Here is a 21,050-nt window from a genome sequence, read left to right on the forward strand (position 1 = left end):
TTGGTAAGATTATCTGATTAATGAGCATCTGATATGAGAATCCAAGCCTTTGTGTTATCTTGGATACATTTCCATATGAAGAAGAGAGCTTTCAGTGTCCAAAGAAGTGGTGAACTGCCCAGAGTACACGTTTGGGAGGTAGACATGATCAGTTCTCAGCTCTGTCCTTGGTTCCAGTCAGTATAATAGCATCATCGTTTAGAAAGCTGTATTTACTTCTGCCAACCTGAAGTTCTCTGATTCTCCCCATCCTTTCCTAATTTTAATCCTCCCAACCTGTTGTCATAAATCATCAAAGGAACTTCTAGGCAGAAACATAAGAGAAAAATAAGAAATATGCTTCAGGGACTTCCCTGGTGGCACAGTGGTTAAGAATCCACCTGCCAATGCAGGGGACACGGGTTCGAGCCCTAGTCCAGGAAGATCCCACATGCCATGGAGCAACTAAGCCCACGTGCCACAACTACTGAGCCTGCACTCTAGAGCCTGTGAGCCACAACTGCTGAGCCCGTGTGCCACAACTACTGAAGCCCGCGTGCCTAGAGCCCGTGCTCTGCAACAAGAGAAGCCACCGCAACGACAAGCCTGTGCACTGCAACGAAAAGTAGCCCCCTCTCGCCACAACTAAAGAAAGCCTGCGTGCAGCAAAAAAGACCCAACTCAGCCAAAAAAAAGAGAAATATGCTTCAGTTTGCAACAGAAAACACCAATTAGCTTAACCTCCCAAAGCAATTTGGCAAGTCCACCAATCAGCTAGCAAAACCAGTGAGTTCTCCTCAGACCCCTGCTATGGTTTACGATAAGGAGAAGGCTCCACCTTTAATTTAGACTCCAAAAGGACAGCTGTAGCAGATTTACATGCAGACTACTGAACACTCTGACTTTCACTTTCATGCAACACCTAAAGGGAGGAACCCCAGAGGATACTGATAATTAAACATCAATTTACTCGGAATAAAACTAACTTTAATAAGAAAATAAATCCCATATTATTTATTTATAGGAAAAGCAAACTATTTTTTTTCTACTCAGCAGGCACTCTGCTACCAGCACATTTAAAAGAGGTCAAATTTATCTTAACTCTTTTTTGTCCCAAATAATTTTTCAATGTCTCTACAACAAATTCCCCCCTACTTCACTGTCTCCCTTCTCAGTTACCTGCACGGTCCTCTCTTCCTAAAACATCCAGTTACAGAATGAAGGCCCAAAGCCCACCCCTCCATCTGCCTAAAGCAAAACACAGGGCAGCCCATCCATCCTCTACTTCCCTCCCTTGCCCATGTCACAAAATTCATCCTAGGAACTTCAGCCTTATGGGATTAACAGGGAGAGGTGAAAAAATATATTTCTTTTCGAACTGCATCTTAATTGATGTAAGACCCTGGCAGTGTGGGTGGGCAAGCCAGTTTTGTTTTGTTTTTTCAATGCACAACCCCACCAACTCCCGGAAAGGCTTTGGGATACTTAAATTTGAAAACCACAAAAATAAATTTTAAAAAAATCTTCTGGCACAAGAAAAATCATTTAGAAGGGTCATGCATCAAGTGGGCTAGAGAAGGAGAGGATAATTATACACAGAAATCTGGCTAAGGAGAAATTCCTGTAAGTAACCACAAAAGCGGATGCTAAGTATCTGACGGTCAAAGGCAAAGAAGGACCTCGAGCTCTTGTGATTTAAAGGTAGGAAGCACACCAATTTTTCAGAAGAGAAGCCTCTCGCCACCACTCCGAGATCTTAGGAGAATTTCTGTGAGTCTTTATATAAGAAACGTCAAAAACAGACAGGATGGCATCCTCAAAATGCCAGCAGCGGTTCTGCCCAAACAGCCATGATGTTCTGCACATAGTTATTTCTGATACCAGTCTCAATAAAGGCCAAGGGCGTGATGCCCTGTGGTGATTCTCTAAGTCATTTCTGCAGGGTTGGGAGACTGGAGGGCCTGGAAGTGAAGCCCGCTGTCTCTTCCTGGAGTCGAAGAAGGAGAAGGTTTGAAGGAGGAGGCTGAAGGGGAAGAAGGACAGTGCAGGGCCCTGCCCTGATCCAGAGGGGAGAAGAGAGGTCAGGGCATGACTCACTGCTGCCCCCACTCCTCTTATCACGGAGCTACAAGTGCTAAGGCAGCAAGACCCCACAGACTGGAAAGCTGGGCACACTCCAATGTGATTAGAATCTAGATTTGAAACTAGACTGTTTTTCAGATTTAGTGAAGCAGATAGAACATGTGAGGTTCAGCAAGTATCTCATAGAGCTGAACTTTATCAGATTTTCTCTGGAACTATACTATTTATGACATGCCTCTCCCTATTCTTTTATCCCTTGCATTTGAGAAGCGACGAGCAAAATATTCAAACTTAGGGAAAACTCCATGCTTGCACATTAAGAATTAATATAGATACAGGTTATATAACTGCCTATGATATTGATTTCCCAGGCTTTCTGTGGGGAAATGTCATATTTTCAGACTGTCAGTGTATCCTTCTCTGAGAAGAATCAGCCCAAATCACTCAGTATTTTACATAATTTGATTATTTGACTTTTAAAGAGAAAGATTTTGGAAAAAACCCAAATCTCTTGGTTGGCTCCAGAAGAACCCCTAACATATGGGGTCCTACAGATACAGAGTGCCACTGTGTTTTAATATGTACTTTTTAACTATTTCCTCTCTGAAACCTCCTAGTCTTGACAAACATGGAGATTAAGGCAATGGTAGGTGCTGCCCTGGGCCTCCACTGCCCACGTAGACTGGCACTGCCCCTAACACCTTGACCCCGGATCCCATCGGAAGCAGGGGCCACCAGGAGGAACCTGCCCAAAAGGGAAGGACAGGAGAGACACTATGTACCAGCCAGTGCCTGGGGTGGCAGTCACTAAAAGCTGTGCAGTGGTGGATGCATGTGAAAATAGTCACAATCCATTCCTGCTCCCATTTCTCCTCTCCCCCACCCCAATAAGCATCTGGAATTTCATGGGACAGAACATGCAGTCTAGAACCAGCAGTGCCAGCGTGGGCTCATCTCTGAAGTTCTGCTCCAGGTAGAGGAAAGGTCTTCAGGTGGAAGCTTTCCCATCCTTGGGCAAAGCTGGGACTCCCTGGGCCTGGTCAACAGTGTGGTCAGGGTGGCAGAGAGGGGAGGGGAGATACCTTCAGGAGCAGCTGGTACTTAGTGATCCTCTGGACGGGCTTAATTAGGTAGGAAGAGATGGAGTTGGCCAGACCGTGCCGCTGCTGTATCTCCTACAGGGATTAAAAACGGGCACCGTTAGACACAGAGGGCCATGTGCACGTATGTCTTCTGGGAGGAGGTGGGCTGGGTTAAGGAGAGAGGAGAAAAGGGAAAAGGGCACACAACTATGAGAAACTGCTCTTTGATGGGAAAAGGAGGAGGAATGGCATTCTATAAAGGGAAAATGTATAAACCAAAACACACAGGAAATAATCATTGTATCTTTAGATGATAATGAGGACCATACCTGAGCAGTACAGAGGATCACACCTAGATTCTAGAAAAGTGAAAATACACTTAGATAAGAAGATGGATGTAGGTCGTTGATGGGGTGGAGCTAGAAGAATGAATTAGGATGTGATGGGGAGCTTCTCAGGGGTAAAATATTGTAGATCTTAAATAGGAGCAAAACATGGTGAAAGCAATGTTTCAGAAAGATTAATATAAGCCTAATAGCAACATAGAGGGTGGAAGCTGGAAAATAGAGACAGAGAGACCAGTTCAGAGATTACTGCAAAAGTCCGAGTGTGTAAACACGGAGTTGCCATATGATCCAGCAATTCTACTTCTAGGTATATACCTGAGAGAAATCAAAACATATGTCCACACAAAGACTTGCATAAAATATTCATAGCAGTATTATTAAGAGCAGTGAAAAGGTGGACACAACCCAAATCTCCGTCAACTGATGAATGAAAAAACAAAATGTAGTATAGTCATACAATGGAATATTATTTGGCCATGAAAAGGAATGAAGTACTGAGACGCTACAACATAGATGAATCTTAACTTTATGCTAAGTGAAAGAAGTCAGTCACAAAAGAACACATATTATATCATTCCATTTTTAATGAAATGTCCAGAAGAGGAAAATCTATAGAGATAGGAAATAGATCATTGGTTGCTTAGAGCTGGGGGAGTAGGAAGGAGGATAAGGTGGAGGGGTGTTAGCTAAAGGGTGTGGGGTTGCTTTATGAGATGATGAAATAGTTGCATATGTCTGTGAGTATACTAAACAATCAAATTGTACCCTTTACATATATGTATAATATACATCTGTATCTCCAGGTGTGTAATGTGGGGGCTTGCCATAAACAAAGATTAGTGAGAACAAAGCATTGGGAGGAGTACAAGAAACATTTTAAAGCTCGACAAGATAGGACTTGCTACGCGGCTATGAAAGAGGGTGATAATAATAAAAGAGGGAATAATAATAAAAAAAAATTTCCACTTTCCGCCAACTATCCCAGAAAGTAGCAATTTTCTCACTCATGTGCCTCTTCCCTAGAGGTGTGTAGTTATAGCAGGACTTATTCAAGGAAAATGGGCAAAGAGCTGACAGCTTGACCCTATTGGGCAAATGAACATTGTGAGTTTACTTGGGGGCTTTGGCAGGAGAGGACAGGCAGTAACGCACCTTTGACAGGCTTCCCTCTCTGACAAGGTGCCAGTTCGGGGAAGGCTTCATGAGGACAGTGAGGAAGGGGCGGCCTCCAGAGGCTGGGTCAGCCCAATCAAGCTTAGTAATCAACATGGCACCAGACACCGCAGCCTCACGGTTCCTACGCTTGGAGTAGAAAATTCCGGATCATGTCAATGTGTGGGTCTTTCTTGGACTTGAATTTTCTGTGCTCTCTTTACAATAATGGATAATAAGACTGTCTTTATTGGGAGTTGATCTCTTATAGGAGGAGGGCCTAAAGTAGATGGTTTCTAGGTGTAGAATTTAGGGAAACCTTTCTGATGGAAGGGGGAAAGTTACAAAGATGATGCTTTCTGGAATGCTTTGGGAACAGTCAGGAGAGTTTACTGCTCTCCCTCCCCTCCTCTGGGCCAAGCTCCAGGAACTGCTACTGGGCTGGTTTTCTGGCTTCCACTGGCCTCCCCAACTAATGTAGAGGCTCATCAGACATGATGTTGGAAAATGGGAAGTGGGGTGTGAAATTTGGAGTATATCTGACTTGCAACTCAAAGTCTAGAAACAGGGATATGAGGAATGTAGGACTAGAGGAGAACACAGTTTAGCACCAGACATTGTAACATGTACAAAATGAGCCAGGCAAACCATCAGTCAACCTCAAGGGACTCACAGGTGGGGGGAGGTGTGTGTAATAGAAAGGTCCACTGTTAACCTGACGAAAGGCAGATTGTTACAAACGCCGTAGAGAGACACAAAGGATACTGCACGCATAGAGAGAGGCAAGGATTCATGCAGGAAGCAACACGTGATCTTTGAAGGCTAGGAAGACTTCTAAGGGTGTCTGTGTGTGCCTGTGTGCCCGCCCGCACCTGTGTGTGCAGAGGGCTCACAATCCATTCTAGGCAGGGAGAGAAGTGTGAGCAAAGAGAAGGAAGCAGAAGAGTCTGAGGCGTGCTCAGAGCACGGGACATGTGTGTTCAGAAAAATGTGAAGTGGAAAACAGGACACAGTGCATTTAAAACTTCAAAAAGACCCTTCTGGTTACTGCTGATAAATAACCAGAAATGTCTTAAGAGAAATGCATTATTAGGCAGAGATAATAGCGCTATAGGGCATCCCAGATGATAGTCAATAAACTCTGATACCAAGTTAGAGAAAGACTTTTCTTGGGTTTTCTGTTTAAACAAATATAACCTCAGAAATTCCACTTTGGGACCATTTCCATAGTAATACTCCGTTTTTAAAAATCACGTATGTTTTTTCTTGTCTGGCTTTTACCCATTCAAGTGTCATTTCTTCACTGAGCAACAGGACACTTGTAGAATCGTTTCTGTTATAGCAGGGTCAGCCTAGAAAGATGCTCAGAGAAAGTTTCTTTTGTAAACTTGAGTATGGGAACCATGTTTGAATGTCTGACTCCCCATGGGGCCTGGCACACTCTCTTGCATACAGCAGACAGTCAAAGATCTATAGACGGAATGAGGTAGGCAGACAGTTAGATTGATTAGATACTAAAATGACGTGACTACCAGAATGGCCATCACTGCTGCCACCCATCTCTCACTGAACTTCACTTTTTATTCTCATTTTTTTTCTCCCTCTGTTCTTCCCGTGCATCCTGCAGTGACCCGTTTGATTCTGTCACTCTCTGGGGACCAGCAGTATATATACCATCATTCACCAACAGGATTGCATCCTCACCCAAAACCAGAGGACCAGACAAGGTACGTCGGCTCTGAGTCTTCTCCTGGCTTCCATTACAGCATAAGTGCTCAACCCTGGCTGCACGTTACTCTCACCTGGAAATGTTTAAAACTCTCAATGCCCAGGCCAAACTCAGGCTGATCATATCAAAATCAGGGCTGGGACCGGAATCACTATTTTTCAAAGCTCCCCAGGTAATTCCAATGGGCAGTCAAGGTTGAAACAATTGCATTAGAGTAGTCAGTGACTCCCAAACTTGAGCGGGTATCAGTCACCTGGAGGGCTCCTTAAAACTCAGATGGTTGGGCTCCAGCCCTGGGGATTCTGATTCAATAGATCTAGAGTGGGGTCCAAAATACATATTTCTAACAAGTTCTCAGGTGATGCTGATGTGGCTGGGCTGAGAGCACACTTTGAGGAACCCCTACGTTTGAGGAGCTATATATGCAGTAGAAGTGCAATATCCTAGTACGCCTCCTCTGCTTGTGAGATTTATAGCTAGCTGGATTCGGTGTGGAGGCACGGAGGCAAATGTGCCTTATCCGAAACCACAGCACTTGAGATGGGATGGAGTAAAACAAAAGATAAACACTGCTTTTGTTTTTCTCTATGTTTTATCCATGAGAGAGAGGTTTGGAGGGGCCAGTAAAGAAAAATGAGGAAGAAAGGATAGCTAAAAACCCACGATCTCAAAGTAGAGAAGCAATTTCCACCTGCTCATCAGTGGTTCAAGGATGGAAATTCACAGCTTACATCAAAGAAGGTGCCTGCATGCTCCAGGATCAGCTGGTTGGAATCAGGCTTGTTTTTACAGTAGGTGACGTACATCTGAAATTTGTCTGCCTAAAAAAACAAAAACAATAATAGGTCAGTATCCATTAGTTGCTCCCTTCTGTTGACTGTACCAGCAAGGGCTGTGCAGTTAAACCCTCAGATATTGCGTGATACAGGGTTATCTGTGGCAAATTTCCTGGGCTCATCAGGCCTGTGCTCCCCTAACAAACTTTGAGATGCTTTTTTCCTATCAGCAGGGGGAGAAAGCTCACTGAAAGTGAGCTCATTTTAATACTAGTCAGTGCTAGACACAATTAAAAAAAACAATTCACATATCCTCATGTATCCTGAAGCTGGACAGAATTTATTGAGAGATTATCCCCCTTTTTGGATTACCTACAATTGTGCTTCCCATCTTGAAAAATGACAGCATTTGCTCTGAAAACAAAAGCCAAAGAATGAAAACGAAGTGTGATCTCAGAGGGAGATCTGCTAGAACTCCAAATGTCTCCACTGGGGGCAGTTTGTAGGGCATGTTAAACGCCTATGCTACCATCCCCCACTTCCCAGAAGCAATGATGGGGGAAAGGAAAGCAGGGTGACACTCTGGGGCAGGGTCTGAACAGTGAATCCTAACCAGATTGCTACTTCAAGTCAAGAATGTTATGGCTTGGTGAAAATTCATTTCTTATGTCTTTAGGATCCTCTGGGTCTGTGTTTCACAGCCTTTCCACTGGAAAGGGTGTGTGTACTTTGGCCACCAAGCACTTTTCCCATTTGTGAAATGCTCCCCATCCTCGTGCCTATACCACATTGGGGATGTCCTCTTCTAAGAAAGCAGCCTAGCTATGTTTTAATTATAGCAGGTTTCATTTATGCCACCACTTTCCCAAGTTCTTTATATATATTAACTCATTTGATCCTTATGAGAACCCTATGTGGTCAGTTCTATTATTATCATCCCCATTTTACAAATGTGAAAATGGTGGCATAAGGTTGGTTAAGTAACTTTAAATTCCCATAGTTACAAAGTGGTGGACCCCAGGCCAGCTGCCTTCAGGCTTCTAGGTAATAACTGTTGCTGTTCAATACATTGCAAACAACTCTTTCTACACTTTACTACTGCACTACACTCATAAATTAAGATTATAAGACTTAAGAAAGTCACTTCGGGATAATTCTTGGCAAAATGTGCATATTTTACACAATCATTAAAGGTTTTCTGAAACCAATTTTAGGGTTTATATACTACCTGGGAGGCATTCATCATCCCTAAGAGATGTTGATAAACCATACTTATGGTCGATGGTAAGGCAAATCCACAAAATGTATGAAACAAGATACCAAAAAAAACCCCCCAAAACCTTCACTTAATGGTCAATCTCAGTTTTTCTCTACATTGGCCATGCAAGGGATCATAAATTATTTATCAGCACTAATGTGAACTGTGCATGGGCCCACGTATTTAGAGGTGAAAAATGTATTAGCACAAAATAAGATGGCAGTCTGAGACTTCCTTAAGAAATGAGAGTATGCCAGGAAGCAAATGTTATGGTTTCAGAAAACGGAAGTAACTCAGGTCTTGAGCTGTGGGATGAGCTGTGATATTAATTACATGTCAATGGGCTGGCCAACATCCTAGCTCCTCTAAAATGTTTCCATATATAGAATATAAAACATAACCATAGCCCTGCCTATTCCAGAGGGCTGTTACGAGCACAAACTCTCTGAAGAGTGAAAACATTTGGAAAAGTAGCCCATTTTGAGTGGAAGTTATAATTAGTTAACTGTTGAATATTAGAGCTCCTGGCCCTGGGGAAGGATTTCCATGTTTAGTTGCACTTGTACTAGGTGGACTTCCCTCAAGATGTTGGCACTCATACCATGAACCTGAACTCAGGATAATGTGGCACAGAGATGCTAACAGAGACTAATGTTTCTGTTTGTATAAGTAGAACCTAGTACATTCAGCCCATTTACTTGGCCCAAGAAAGAGAATGACTAGATATGCATCCTGTAGGTCAGAATTGGGATGGATACTCAAGGAGTCTGCTCTCTAGTAAGGAAGAAAATGTAAACAATGGTTTGGTGGATTTCTAAAGTTCTAATTCCTTAATCCTCATCCTGTTAAAAACAAAACAACTCGTGGATGGAGCTGGAGTAGTTCTTCTACCCAGGGTGGTGGTCTTGTTCCAATCTCCTGACATCTCAATTTTAGAAAGTTTTTAGAGAACTTAAGGTGGAGCTTGGACACACCATCTAAGGACCTTTCCCAAGGAGGGCTCTGCTCCTCAGGGAGAGACTGCTTCTCTCAGATCTACTCATGGCCCCTCTCTAGAGCCCCTGGTCCTGTGTTAGAAGTTCAGTGACACCAATCAGCTCAGGCACTGAACAGTGATGTCATCTGGTAGCATCTGCATTCCTGGAAAGCATGTGACAGTGGGAGGAGAAGAAGCTCAGGTCGGTTACCCAGGTAACAAAGCAGTGTCCCACATCCTCAGGTAGCTGCTCATACTTCTCCAGCTCTTTGAGGAAGATGCTGCAAGGGGAGAGAAAGGCCAAATCAGACATCTCTGTATTGCTGACTCCCTCTCCGCCAGAGGCTTATACTGAGGTCAACCCAACCTCGTAAACTCTCCACTATTTACACATGGCTTCTCCACTCTCTAAGCAACACGCGGTAACAAGCGATTTTTAATATGTTGGAACTAATTCATTAAAATTTGTATTAATTGATTAATTAGTGCTACTTAATATTGTTTCCCTTAAGGGTTTACACTTCTCAGGCTGAAAATAATGAAATATTATACTTGTGTTGGGCATTTCATTTTAACAGTAACTATGGCTATTTTTTTACACAAGTAATCTGAGCATGTTGTAACATTTAAAAATATATAGATACAGGTATCAAAAGAACAAAATAAATATCATCTACGATCCCAGAGATAGGTGGTAAAATTCTGAATCCTACACTGACTTCTTTCCAATTTTTCACTTTCTTCTTCCATCAGTACCCAGTTTGTGCTAGAAAACTGAGTTAACATTTCCTAATGCTGACATTGTTAGGAAAGAAAAGTTAATGGGGAAAAAGTCATAATACATTTCAAAGCTGAATTGAACTACTACTGAATTATCTGCCATTGTGGATATCTGAGCCATGGCTCCCTTCTATCTTAATAAATAATAAAGAGTTGACTATACCAACTTCGAATTAATATATTAAACAATTGTTTTGAGCTCAGAGAATATAAGCTCAAATAAGCCAGAATCATTGGAATGGAATTTGCTTTTTAAAAATCACACAAAGTTTTTCAAATAAAAATAACATGAGGCTATGGGGAAACATTCTGATGGAGATGGAAGATGGTATAAACTTTGCACAGGTCAATTTGATAACATCTATCAAAATAAAAAATATACTTATCTTTGCCTCTGCAATTTTAATTTTGGAAAACGTCCTATAGTTGTAGTCACATATGTGTAACATGAAGTATGTACATGCATATTCACTGTGGCACTGTTCATAACAGCAAAAGATGGTCTATAGATGACAAAGTAAACTATAGTACATCCACAGAACCATATACTATATAGCTATAAAAAATGGCAAAGCTTTTTAGGTTTTCAAATGGAAGATCACCAGGGCAGGCTGTTAAGTAAAAAAAGCAAGGTGTGAAAGAATGTATCTAATATTCTGCTTTTTGTCTAAGTAAGTAATATATACTCTTATTTCCAACCCAAGAAACTAATGGTCAGAGTGTACAATTTCAGTTATGCAATATAAGTTCTGGAGATCTACTATATAGCGTAATACTTATAGCTAACAATAATGTATTGTATACTTAAAAGTTGTAAAGAGGGTAGATCTTATGTTAAGTGTTCTTATATAATAATAATAGGGGAGAAAACTTTGGGAGGTGATAAATATGTCTATGGCCTTGATGGTGGTGATGGTTTCATGGGTGTAGAGTTATCCCCAAACGCATCAGGTTGTGATATTAAATACGTACAGCTTTTTACATCAACCGTACTTCAATAAAGTGGTTAAAAAGAAAGTCATTACCTAAAACGAAAAGACAACCTACTGAATGGGAGAAAATACTTGCAAATGATATAACTAACACAGATTAATATCCAACATATATAAATAGCTCATACAACTCAACATCAAAAAAACAAACAATATGATTTAAAAATGGGCAGTAGACCTGAATGGATGTTTTTCCCAAGAAGACATACAGATGGCCAACAGGCACATGAAAAGATGCCCAACATTATTAATCATCAGAGAAATGCAAATTAAAACCACAGTGAAGTATCACCTCACACCAGTCAGAATGGCTATCACCAAAAAGAACACAAATAACAAATGCTGGGGAGAGTGGGGAGAAAAGGGAACCCTCCTACACTGTTGGTGGGAATGTAAATTGGTGCAGCCACTGTGGAAAACAGCATGGAGCATTCTCCAAAAACTAAAAATAGAGCTACCATATGACCCAGCAATTTTACTCCTGAGTATATATCTGAAAAAAATGAAAACTCTAATTTGAAAAGATACATGCACCCCAATGTTCATAGCAGCATTATGTACAATTGCCAAGATATGGAAGCAACCTAAGTGTCCAAGAGATGAATGGATAAAGAAGATGTGGTATATATACAATGGAATATTACTCAGCCATAAAAAGAATGAAATTTTGCCATTTGCAACAACATGGATTGACTAGGAGGGTATTATGCTAAGTGAAGTAAGTCAGACAGAGAAAGACAAATACTGTATGATATCACTTATATGTGGAGTCTAAAAAACACCACAAACTAGTGAATATAACAAAAAAGAAACAGACTCACAGATATAGAGAACAAGCTAGTGGTTACCAGTGGGCAAAGGAAAGTGGGGAGCGGCAAGATAGGGAAAGGGGATTAAGAGGTACAAACTACTATATATAAAAAAAAATAAGTTACAAGGATATACTGTACAACATGGGGAATACAGCCAATATTTTATAATAACTATAAATGGAGTATAACCTTTAAAGATTGTGAATCACTATGTTGTACACCTGAAAGTTATATAATATTATACATCAACCATACCTCAATAAAAAAAAAAGAACAGCAAACAGACTTTCACACATGTGAAATGACATATAAAGAAGAGCATTCACCACAGTACTGTCTGAAATAAAAGTCGGTTGGAAACAACACAAATATATTTAAAAAAAGTCATTACCATAGGAAACCAGGTGAAGGAACAGAGTGAATGAAGATAGTGGTGGGTAGGTCTTCTCGATCTATACTTTTCTATTTAATTTTGATTTTAAAAATTAATTCAAAAATTAAATTAAAAGATATAAAGTAGGTCTGAATGATTCCATTGCCTACCTCTACCATTGGAACAAATACATTTTATTGATTTGACTTACACTACTTGAGTCCTCTTGTCCAAGAATTCTGGCAGCATCTTACAATTATAATTACAATTGGTTATGGATTCTATATATATGTTATTTGTGTTCTCCCTTCAATGACATAGAAAGATGTTGGTTTTGGTTTAAAGAAATATATATGTGCAATTAAAAAATGCTTGGCAAGTCATATTTGGAGGGCCAAAATGCTAATGATTGATAGGATCATAGATGATATTTTTTGTCCACCTGCCATTTAAATTTTCTACAACAAATGGGTATTACTTCAGTAATAAGAAAAAGTCACTTAAAAATTTTTGAAGACTCCTAGCAATACCCATTTGATGATAATCATCTTTCTCCCGAATTTTGGAGTATCCTGATCTGAATCATGGAACAGCAGTGATTATAATGCAATTTGGGCTTACAAAATGCAAATATGCAGTGCTCAAAAATCAATAAGTATCATACTTATTGCTATTTTTAGAAGAACTGCAGGTGACACACATGTATTTAATATGACTTCTAAATCAGAAATAGGAAAAAATTATATAATGCTGTAAGTGAGGATCAAATTTTTTTCAAGGCCAAAAAGAAAACATCTTTTTTTGTAGCAAAGAGAAGCAATCTGGCTCATTACCATATATATATAACATAATATGTTAAAATATTAATCTATTTTTAATATAATTTTTATTTCTGGAACTAAATTCTAAAAGACATTTATTATGTGGCTCTTTTCCATGAGAACACTAAATAATAAAATGTACAAAATCTTCAGAGGTAGTTTTTTCAGGTGTTGAGATATTCTTTACACGGTCATTTCTCATATGGGCTGAACAGGGCCAGGGTGGGGGGGTGGGGAGGGCGCTGGAACGGCTTGACGAGTGGGGGAAGAAACTCAGATGAGCTATTCTAGGACAAGGACTGGTGAAAGGAAATGAACTGCTTTAAAGAAAGCAGGACTAGGAGGAAAGAGTACCTGGAAGAAGAGAGAAAGAGGCGAATTTGGAGCCCCAGGCACCTACAATAAATGCTCTTGGCTGTAGGAAACCTCCACTTCCCCACTCTCGGGATCTCACTCCAATCCCCTCCCTCTGACCCCCATGGTATATAGGCCCTTCTCCTTTAAAGGCAATCAAATAAATGATATAACAGCCTGGATCATGACATTCCACATAAGATATAAAATTGTATTCTTGCTTTAGAAGTTGCAAGGACTCTGTGACAACTCAGGGAGAGTGTCCCTCCTTCCTTGACTTATGACCCAAGGTCAGTGGCCTGGTCACTTAAGGTTAATTTTAAGTGCACAGTGGTAATTATACCCACAGAGTTGATAATTGATCTAGATGCTGAAGATGGTGCTGGAATTTTATTTAAAATCCTGGTAATTTAAATAGAGCAATACCCTGACTTTTGGTGACAGCAGGTATCAAAAACCTATGGGAGGATGCTCTGCTTGAAAATTCTCAAGAAGTGAAAGCACTTTAAAATGAGTTAAGTACATAGATTATCATCACTACAATTAATGCCTTTTTGGAAAATGCAGGTTTTAACAGTAGCTGCCACTGCTAGCTCACCTTTCTACTGACCCGAGGCCTCACTTTCCTTCCCTCCCACAGCAAAGCTCAAGTCAAAGAGCCAGAGTTCACACCTACTCACAGTTGTGAGGAGGTCTTCCAAAGTTTCACTTTTCTCAACTTTAAATAACCTCGTGGGGATGTTGTGAGGATTTAATAAATCCATGTAGCTAAAGAACCCAAACCACTGCCTAGCATATAGCAGGCACTAAATAAACATTAGTTCTTCCGGATCAGTGCTTCCCAATCTTAATAAGCTCCACTCCTGTAGACTTATCCCGAGAGAGCTCTCCCCACCATACCCCTGTTGGAAAATCTATAGTAGATTACCTTCTCCTAAACCATATCCTGGGAAAATCTTGATTGGGTATTATGCAAAGATTGGATTTCAAGGTCACAGATCATGTAAGTTTGGGAAATGCTGGGCTAAACTAGTTTGTTTATGGCAGGACTTCCAAAATCCTATAATATGATGAGGCACATTATAAATCTCTGAAGTATCTGATAGAGTGTGCAGTGCTTCCCAAACTTCTTTGCGGGTGGAACATTTCTGGGGGGACTTTGTCTAAAGGAACACTCTTGGAAAACCTTAGTTAGTGGTCATCACACCTGGCTGTGCACTGCCCTCTGGGTTAGGATCTGAGCATCTGTACTGTTTAGCAAAGCTTCCTGGGTAATTCTAATGCATCCAGTGCATAGGTCAGCTTTTGAAGGCAACTGCCCTATTCCAGTGTGCTTCCAGTTGGCAGATCCTACGTTAACTCTATAAGATTTAATTTTTAAATAAAAAAGCTAAGAATTTTAAAAGCTATTTATTTTGTGCTGGGCATATCAATTCATAACTTTGAGTAAGATATGCACTACCATCTCAATGTAATTGTTGAAAGTAAGTGGCAGTATTAAACTCTATTTTGCTTTTTAATTTGAAGCTTATGAAGATGACAGGTTATGTACGTCTGATCAGTATCATTCCACCTACTTCAAATAGATGTGATGAGTTTAAATTAAAGCACAAGAGGTCACAACACTCTTCACAAATGATGGGATATTCCTCCTCAGCTGTTCTATAGAAACATCTTGGTCCTCACCATTTCAATAATTATATGTAATAAATCATGGGAGAACGAGCAAAGCAAGGAGTTTAAGAGTTTGTGTGAATGTCTGGGGTTCTTTCAGAAATGAATAAAACTTTTAAAGAAATGTCAAGATTCAAATACTGTATGATATCACTTATATGTGGAATTTTAAAAATACAACAAACTAGTTAATATAACAAAAAAGAAGCAGACTCACAGATAAAGAGAATGAACTAGTGGCTACCAGTGGGGAGGGGGGAGGGGCAATATAGGGTAGGGGATTAAGAGATACAAACTATTAGGTATAAAATAAGCTACAAGAATGTATTGTAGGGCTTCCCTGGTGGCGCAGTGATTGAGAATCTGCCTGCCAATGCAGGAAACACGGGTTCGAGCCCTGGTCTGGGAAGATCCCACATGCCACGGAGCAACTAGGCCCGTGAGCCACAACTACTGAGCCTGCGCGTCTGGAGCCTGTGCTCCGCAACAAGAGAGGCCGCGATAGTGAGAGGCCCGCGCACCGCGATGAAGAGCGGCCCCCGCTTGCCGCAACTAGAGAAAGCCCTCGCACAGAAACGAAGGCCCAACACAGCCAAAAATAAATAAATTAATTAATTAATTTTAAAAAAAAGAATGTATTGTACAACATGGGGGATATAGCCAATATTTTATAATAACTATAACCTTTAAAATTGTGAATCACTATATTGTACACCTGTAACTTATATAATAGCATACAGCAACTACACTTCAATAAAAAAATGTCAAGATCTAATAAGCAATGTCACTACTCTATTAAAGTATTATGATACAATATATTATGCAGTTACTTTATGAGGAAAATGCTTCCTTCTGGCTTTGGACAGGATCCTGGGAAATGAAACCTCTAGCATTTATTGATAGAAAAGCTTTGTGAGCTTTGTCATTAAGTACTATGGAAACAGCACCATTCCAAAGGCACCCTGAGTCATTCTGATTTTGTTATTCTTGCCAAAGGTAAATTTGGCCTATATTCTTACTGCTTCTGGAGAAGTATGTCCTTCACAGAGGACCTCTACGTCAAGGGTGCAGCTTGCATTTAAAGGGGAGCATATGCGATGACCTTGTGTATGCGTGCTCTCATGCATGTGCATGCACACTTGTTGGTGAGAAGGGGAATGAAGGGGGCGGGGCGGTGCTGTGGTAACGGGGCAGGGGGGAGAAGAACAATGAGGAGGAGACAAACAAATAAAGCTGGAGGCAGCCGGGGTGAAAGGCATCAGGCTCATCTTTGCAGGCAGTCCAGGACACTGCCCCGTATCAATGCTTTCATACAAGTGGAGCTAGAGACCGTTTCTAAGGGATCCATTAGTGACCAGACAGATTCAGAGCCCATCTTGGAAGAGGCTCTGGACTGCAGGCCAGGACAGCTGGTTAGCACACGGAGCAGCTGTTAAACTAGTGGAGAGTTGTGCGCACTCCAGGGAAGGTACCAGATTGTTCACAAAAGTGTTTAATCAGCACAGTTTGATCACCTGGGCTGAGCCATGACAATCAGCGGGCTCTGTCCCTTTATTTCACAGCAGAAACTTCAGCTTAGGTTAGAGGTGAAGGGGCAAAGTGTGCAGGGCTTGACTCTTCCTCAGCATATGCCCCACCCTCACCTCCAACCTCAAGCAGCAGTTTACCTCGCTGCACTGCTACCTGTTGAATATGTTTTGCTAATATTTCCTAAGTTTGTTTAACTTGTGTGATTAGATGAATCAAAAAGTATTGCATAAATATAAGTTTAATGTTAAAGTAAAATATAAACAATCTCACATTTAATGTTATTCATAGCCATTGATAGCCTGTTTAGCAACTAGGCACGGACGCTAAGTAGTTAGTGTGTACAAGTGAAATGAACATGACTTGAACACCCCCAAATAAATGTTTAGACTTTGTCTTGCTTTGGGTACTCCCCAATATCTATAACCAGCACCAATGTCGACGGGTTACTGAAAAAACAAACAATAGCAACAAAATCACAGCTAAATTTTTTTAGGGTCCTTCTGATGGGTAAGGCCTCAGTTATCCCTTAGAGTATGGGTTTAGGGCCCAAGAAAAAATCACAAGTCTTCCCCTTCCTCTTTGCTTGGCATTTGAATATTAAGAAAATGACAGTGTGACTTAATAGGAAGTTATGAAGACTTGGATTCTTTGGCTGTGTTACTAATTGGTTTGTGCAGGTCACGAACTTTTTTAAGCTCCAGTTTCTATAAAACAAGGGAGTAGAATAGAACGAGATTTTCTTGGAGTGTGAAAAAAGCATAGAAAGCACAGAATACACGTATTTTGAAGCAAGGGGTGTGTGTGTGGGAAGGAGTAGGAGAGGCAATGGAGGAGAAGGCACCTGCAGCCTGGCAGTGTGGCCTCCAGAAGGGGCTGTGACCTGCACATCCCTTTTCTCACCACTTGGTGGAGCCAGCTCCCCACCTTGTAGCTACAGATCTACCCTCTGTGTTCCAAGGGGTTGTAAAATCAATTTAGTGGGTGGAAACCAGCATTAAAAAGGAAGGAGAATGGAAACTAATCAAAAATATCAGAGTGCATCACACATAGTGAGGGTGTTATTTTGGAGGACTTAATTTTCCTCTTATATATAATGTATAAGCATATGCACATCAGGACATGATATATTATTTTTCTTCGGTTCATGATCAAAAATATTTGAAAAGCACTTTGCTGATGCTCCTAGGTCTTTATCTATCTCTCCCTCCCTCTCACCCTCGACCTTCCCCCTTTCTCCCTCTCTACTGATCTACCATCTCCCTCTAGTAGTGCCCCCCTTTCCCCTCTTCCTTCCTCTCTCCTTCTCCCCATCTCTTCTTTCCCCTTGTTATCCACTGTTCTCACTTCTCCTCTATCCAGGTATTTTACCCCACTTTCCCACTCACTCTGTGTCTCCTGCCTTCCTTCGTGCTCTCCTACACCACCATTTCTGACTCATACCATCTCCACCCACCACCTCTCCCCTCCTGAGCCTCAATCTCACAGACACAGACATGACAAGACACAGTCTAAGTGGGAGTGTGATGGCCAGACCTCCCCCATCCTTGACCCAGGATTCAGACTCACTCCCAAACGCCTCCCATTGCCTCTCGGCCTCCCTCCTAGACTTCACCACTCTCCTCCCTGAAAGGGCCTGTGTTCAAACTCTCCTCCATCATCAATGGAGCCGTGCCTGGCTGTACAAATCCCACTGGTTATTTAAATTCCATCTCAAATGCCCCTCTTCTGGGAAGCCTTCCTGTTACTCCAACAGAGACTATTTTCTTTGCTCCTTTGATCTGCACTTGTGCTCACCTCCACCCTTATCACCAGTACCTCACTGATTCCCAGAACTCAGAGGGCAGAGCCTTGGTTAGATTCCTCACTGGGTACCAACTCCATCTCCAAACCAGTGCGGGGCTGACCCCAGGGTGGAACTCCTGGGAGGTCATGGAAGTGTGGGCCTGGTTCGGTGGTTCACCGGCATCTCCCGTCATTCCCCCCCACCTTGCCTTCTCCTGCCCTGCTACACACCACCCTCTGCTCCCGACTGACCCTGGCTACCTGGTGCCCTGGAAGGCTGCCCTGGGCCTGGCCAGTGTCCCAGCTCAGTCCCACTTAGCCCTGGCCCTGGCCCTCAGCCTCGGGCCGGGGAATACTAGGCTGGTAGGGCAGTGGGTGGTGGCCAAGTCCAAATCTAATAGCTTCTGGCCGGACCTGGAGGAGGGAGTTTGCAGAAGGGTTATCCAGCCCTGGTTGTTGGTCCCCTACTTGTCTTTCCAACCCTTGCTGAAAACTGACTTATTTCAGATCATTATTGTAAGGGTGTGTGACCTAGATGACACACCTATGGAAGAAATGGGTTGAAGTGTTCCTCAAATTTGAGGATGCACATGAAAGCTGGTTAGATATGAATCAAACACACCAGATTTGGCAGTGCCAGCTGGTGGTCTATGGAGTAGGGGAGGGGGGAGAGAGCACTGACGTGGGAAACCCAGCCCCTGGAATCTATACCTAATCTTTCAAGGGGGAGATATCACATATTGGGAAAGTCACTGGCCCCTCTCTGGGTCTCAGTGTCCTTATCTGTAAATGGAGATGGTTGTACTTGATGGTCAGGAAGACCTTCTGATCCCTGACAGCAGAGATTTTATAAAAATGTTATTGCCCAGACTCACATATGGCCATACCCCCAAAAACTGAAAAGGAAAAAGTAAAGTTCAGATTTAACCAAAGGTGATGAGCATTTTAAACAAACAGCTGTCCTTATCAAAGCTGAAAATCTAATACAAGGCAAACTGAAAATAAATGATTTTCCCACATCATGAGCTGTAGGCCAAAGTGGGGAGACAGCATTAGCAAAATCACTACCGTTTGGGGGATCTATTTATGGCACATACTACCTTATCTGAGCGCTCCCGGAATGCTTAGCAAAATGCAATAGAAATGGATCTAGTTTTTGAGTAGATAAGTTTCATGATCTTTATATTTAGCTCTATAATAAAGAGATATAGTATGAAAATAGGGAGAGTGGAGGGTAAAACCTAAGTATCATTCCACTTAAACCTCCAATTTGTGTTAAAATCACTACTTGTAGGTATTAAATTCTACATAGTGAATTGTTCTTCTTTATAGAAATTTTGGTACTTGAGAATTTCTCCATTCAACACCTATAGAGACAAAGGTCCTAGAGAAAGATCACATACATACAACTACTCTTCATTGTCATTTTTCAAAGTGACACCATTTGAAAGGATTAATACTAACTAGCTGAGATATTTAACATATTCACCCTTGGTGTAGGTACTAATTTCCTAGTGACTCAGCTAATTTGGTTGTGCAGGCAGTGTCAATCTCAATCCCTCTGCCTCTCAATCTCTCTGTCTCCCAATCTTCCTCCCTCCCTTCCTCTTTCCTTCACTCTCTCTCTGGAGTACAGGCAGATAACCTGAGCTATGCACTAGAAATCAGAAGAGGCTGCTTCTCTGTTAGCACTTAATTATAAATTTGAAAAGATGCCAGCAACTGGGGTTAAAAAGAACCTTTTGATATTTTCAAGTGACCATTTCAGAAAAGTATTCCTGAAGAGCAAACAAGTGTTTGGACCACTGTCTGGTCTTCCCATTAAGAAGTACCCAGGAAACTCCTTCATTTAGACATGAAAATGTTTTGCTTGTCTAGAAGGTTCTGATAGTGATGGGGAAAAATAATGGTTTTCCATGTCTTGAGGTTTTCATGAACAAAAGACGGAATTATGACTTGAATGGCATTAGCCATAAGTCTGCAAATTGTAATTCTATTTTAAATCCATCCATCCATTCATCCATCCAACAAATATTTACTTAAAGTTTACTGTGTGCCAGGCATTGGGGTTATGCAGTGAAAGACATGGTCTCTTACGGAGTTCACAGTTTCTGCATTTTCAAAGTTGGCTTAATTGCCATTTTATCTCTTACTTATTAGAGATTTTAGAGGTGTTACGCTTTCTACATTAATCAAACTTTGTATGGCACAAGTAGACAGCATAAATTATGAACAGAGTAAAGCCTTAGTTCTCCAGATCCTATAGGGTATTAATATACAGCTTGATTTTCTTGCATGTTCTCTTAAATTGTGGATTATTTAAAACATTTTTTTGGTGGATAGCTTTCTAAACACATTACAAGTTCCTTGCTTTCTCATGCAGAATATACCAATGATTCAGGATTATTACTAATATATTAGTATGCTATATTGTAATATATGGCTGTGTTGGGCTCTATATTGGGATATAGGATCATGTGCACCAATATAGAATAGCCCTTGACCACTATGATTTTTTTGGGTTCTTTGGCCTTTTTGGGGGGGGGGGGCA

General features: G+C 41.3%; 1 protein-coding gene across 1 annotated transcript in view; it reads right to left on the bottom strand.

The window, feature by feature from the left end:
• KALRN (kalirin RhoGEF kinase) overlaps window positions 1–21,050 on the bottom strand; it is a 655,634-nt gene that overhangs the window by 218,423 nt on the left and 416,161 nt on the right. Inside the window, exons 26-28 of the mRNA XM_036850143.1 lie at window positions 9,593–9,662; window positions 7,103–7,192; window positions 3,144–3,236 (exon numbers count right to left, since the gene is read on the bottom strand). Coding sequence (XP_036706038.1) covers window positions 3,144–3,236; window positions 7,103–7,192; window positions 9,593–9,662 — 253 coding nt within the window. The remainder of the gene's footprint in view (window positions 1–3,143; window positions 3,237–7,102; window positions 7,193–9,592; window positions 9,663–21,050) is intronic.

The sequence above is a fragment of the Balaenoptera musculus genome, chromosome 4, assembly GCF_009873245.2.
Source record: "Balaenoptera musculus isolate JJ_BM4_2016_0621 chromosome 4, mBalMus1.pri.v3, whole genome shotgun sequence".
NCBI classification, from domain to species: Eukaryota; Metazoa; Chordata; class Mammalia; order Artiodactyla; family Balaenopteridae; genus Balaenoptera; species Balaenoptera musculus.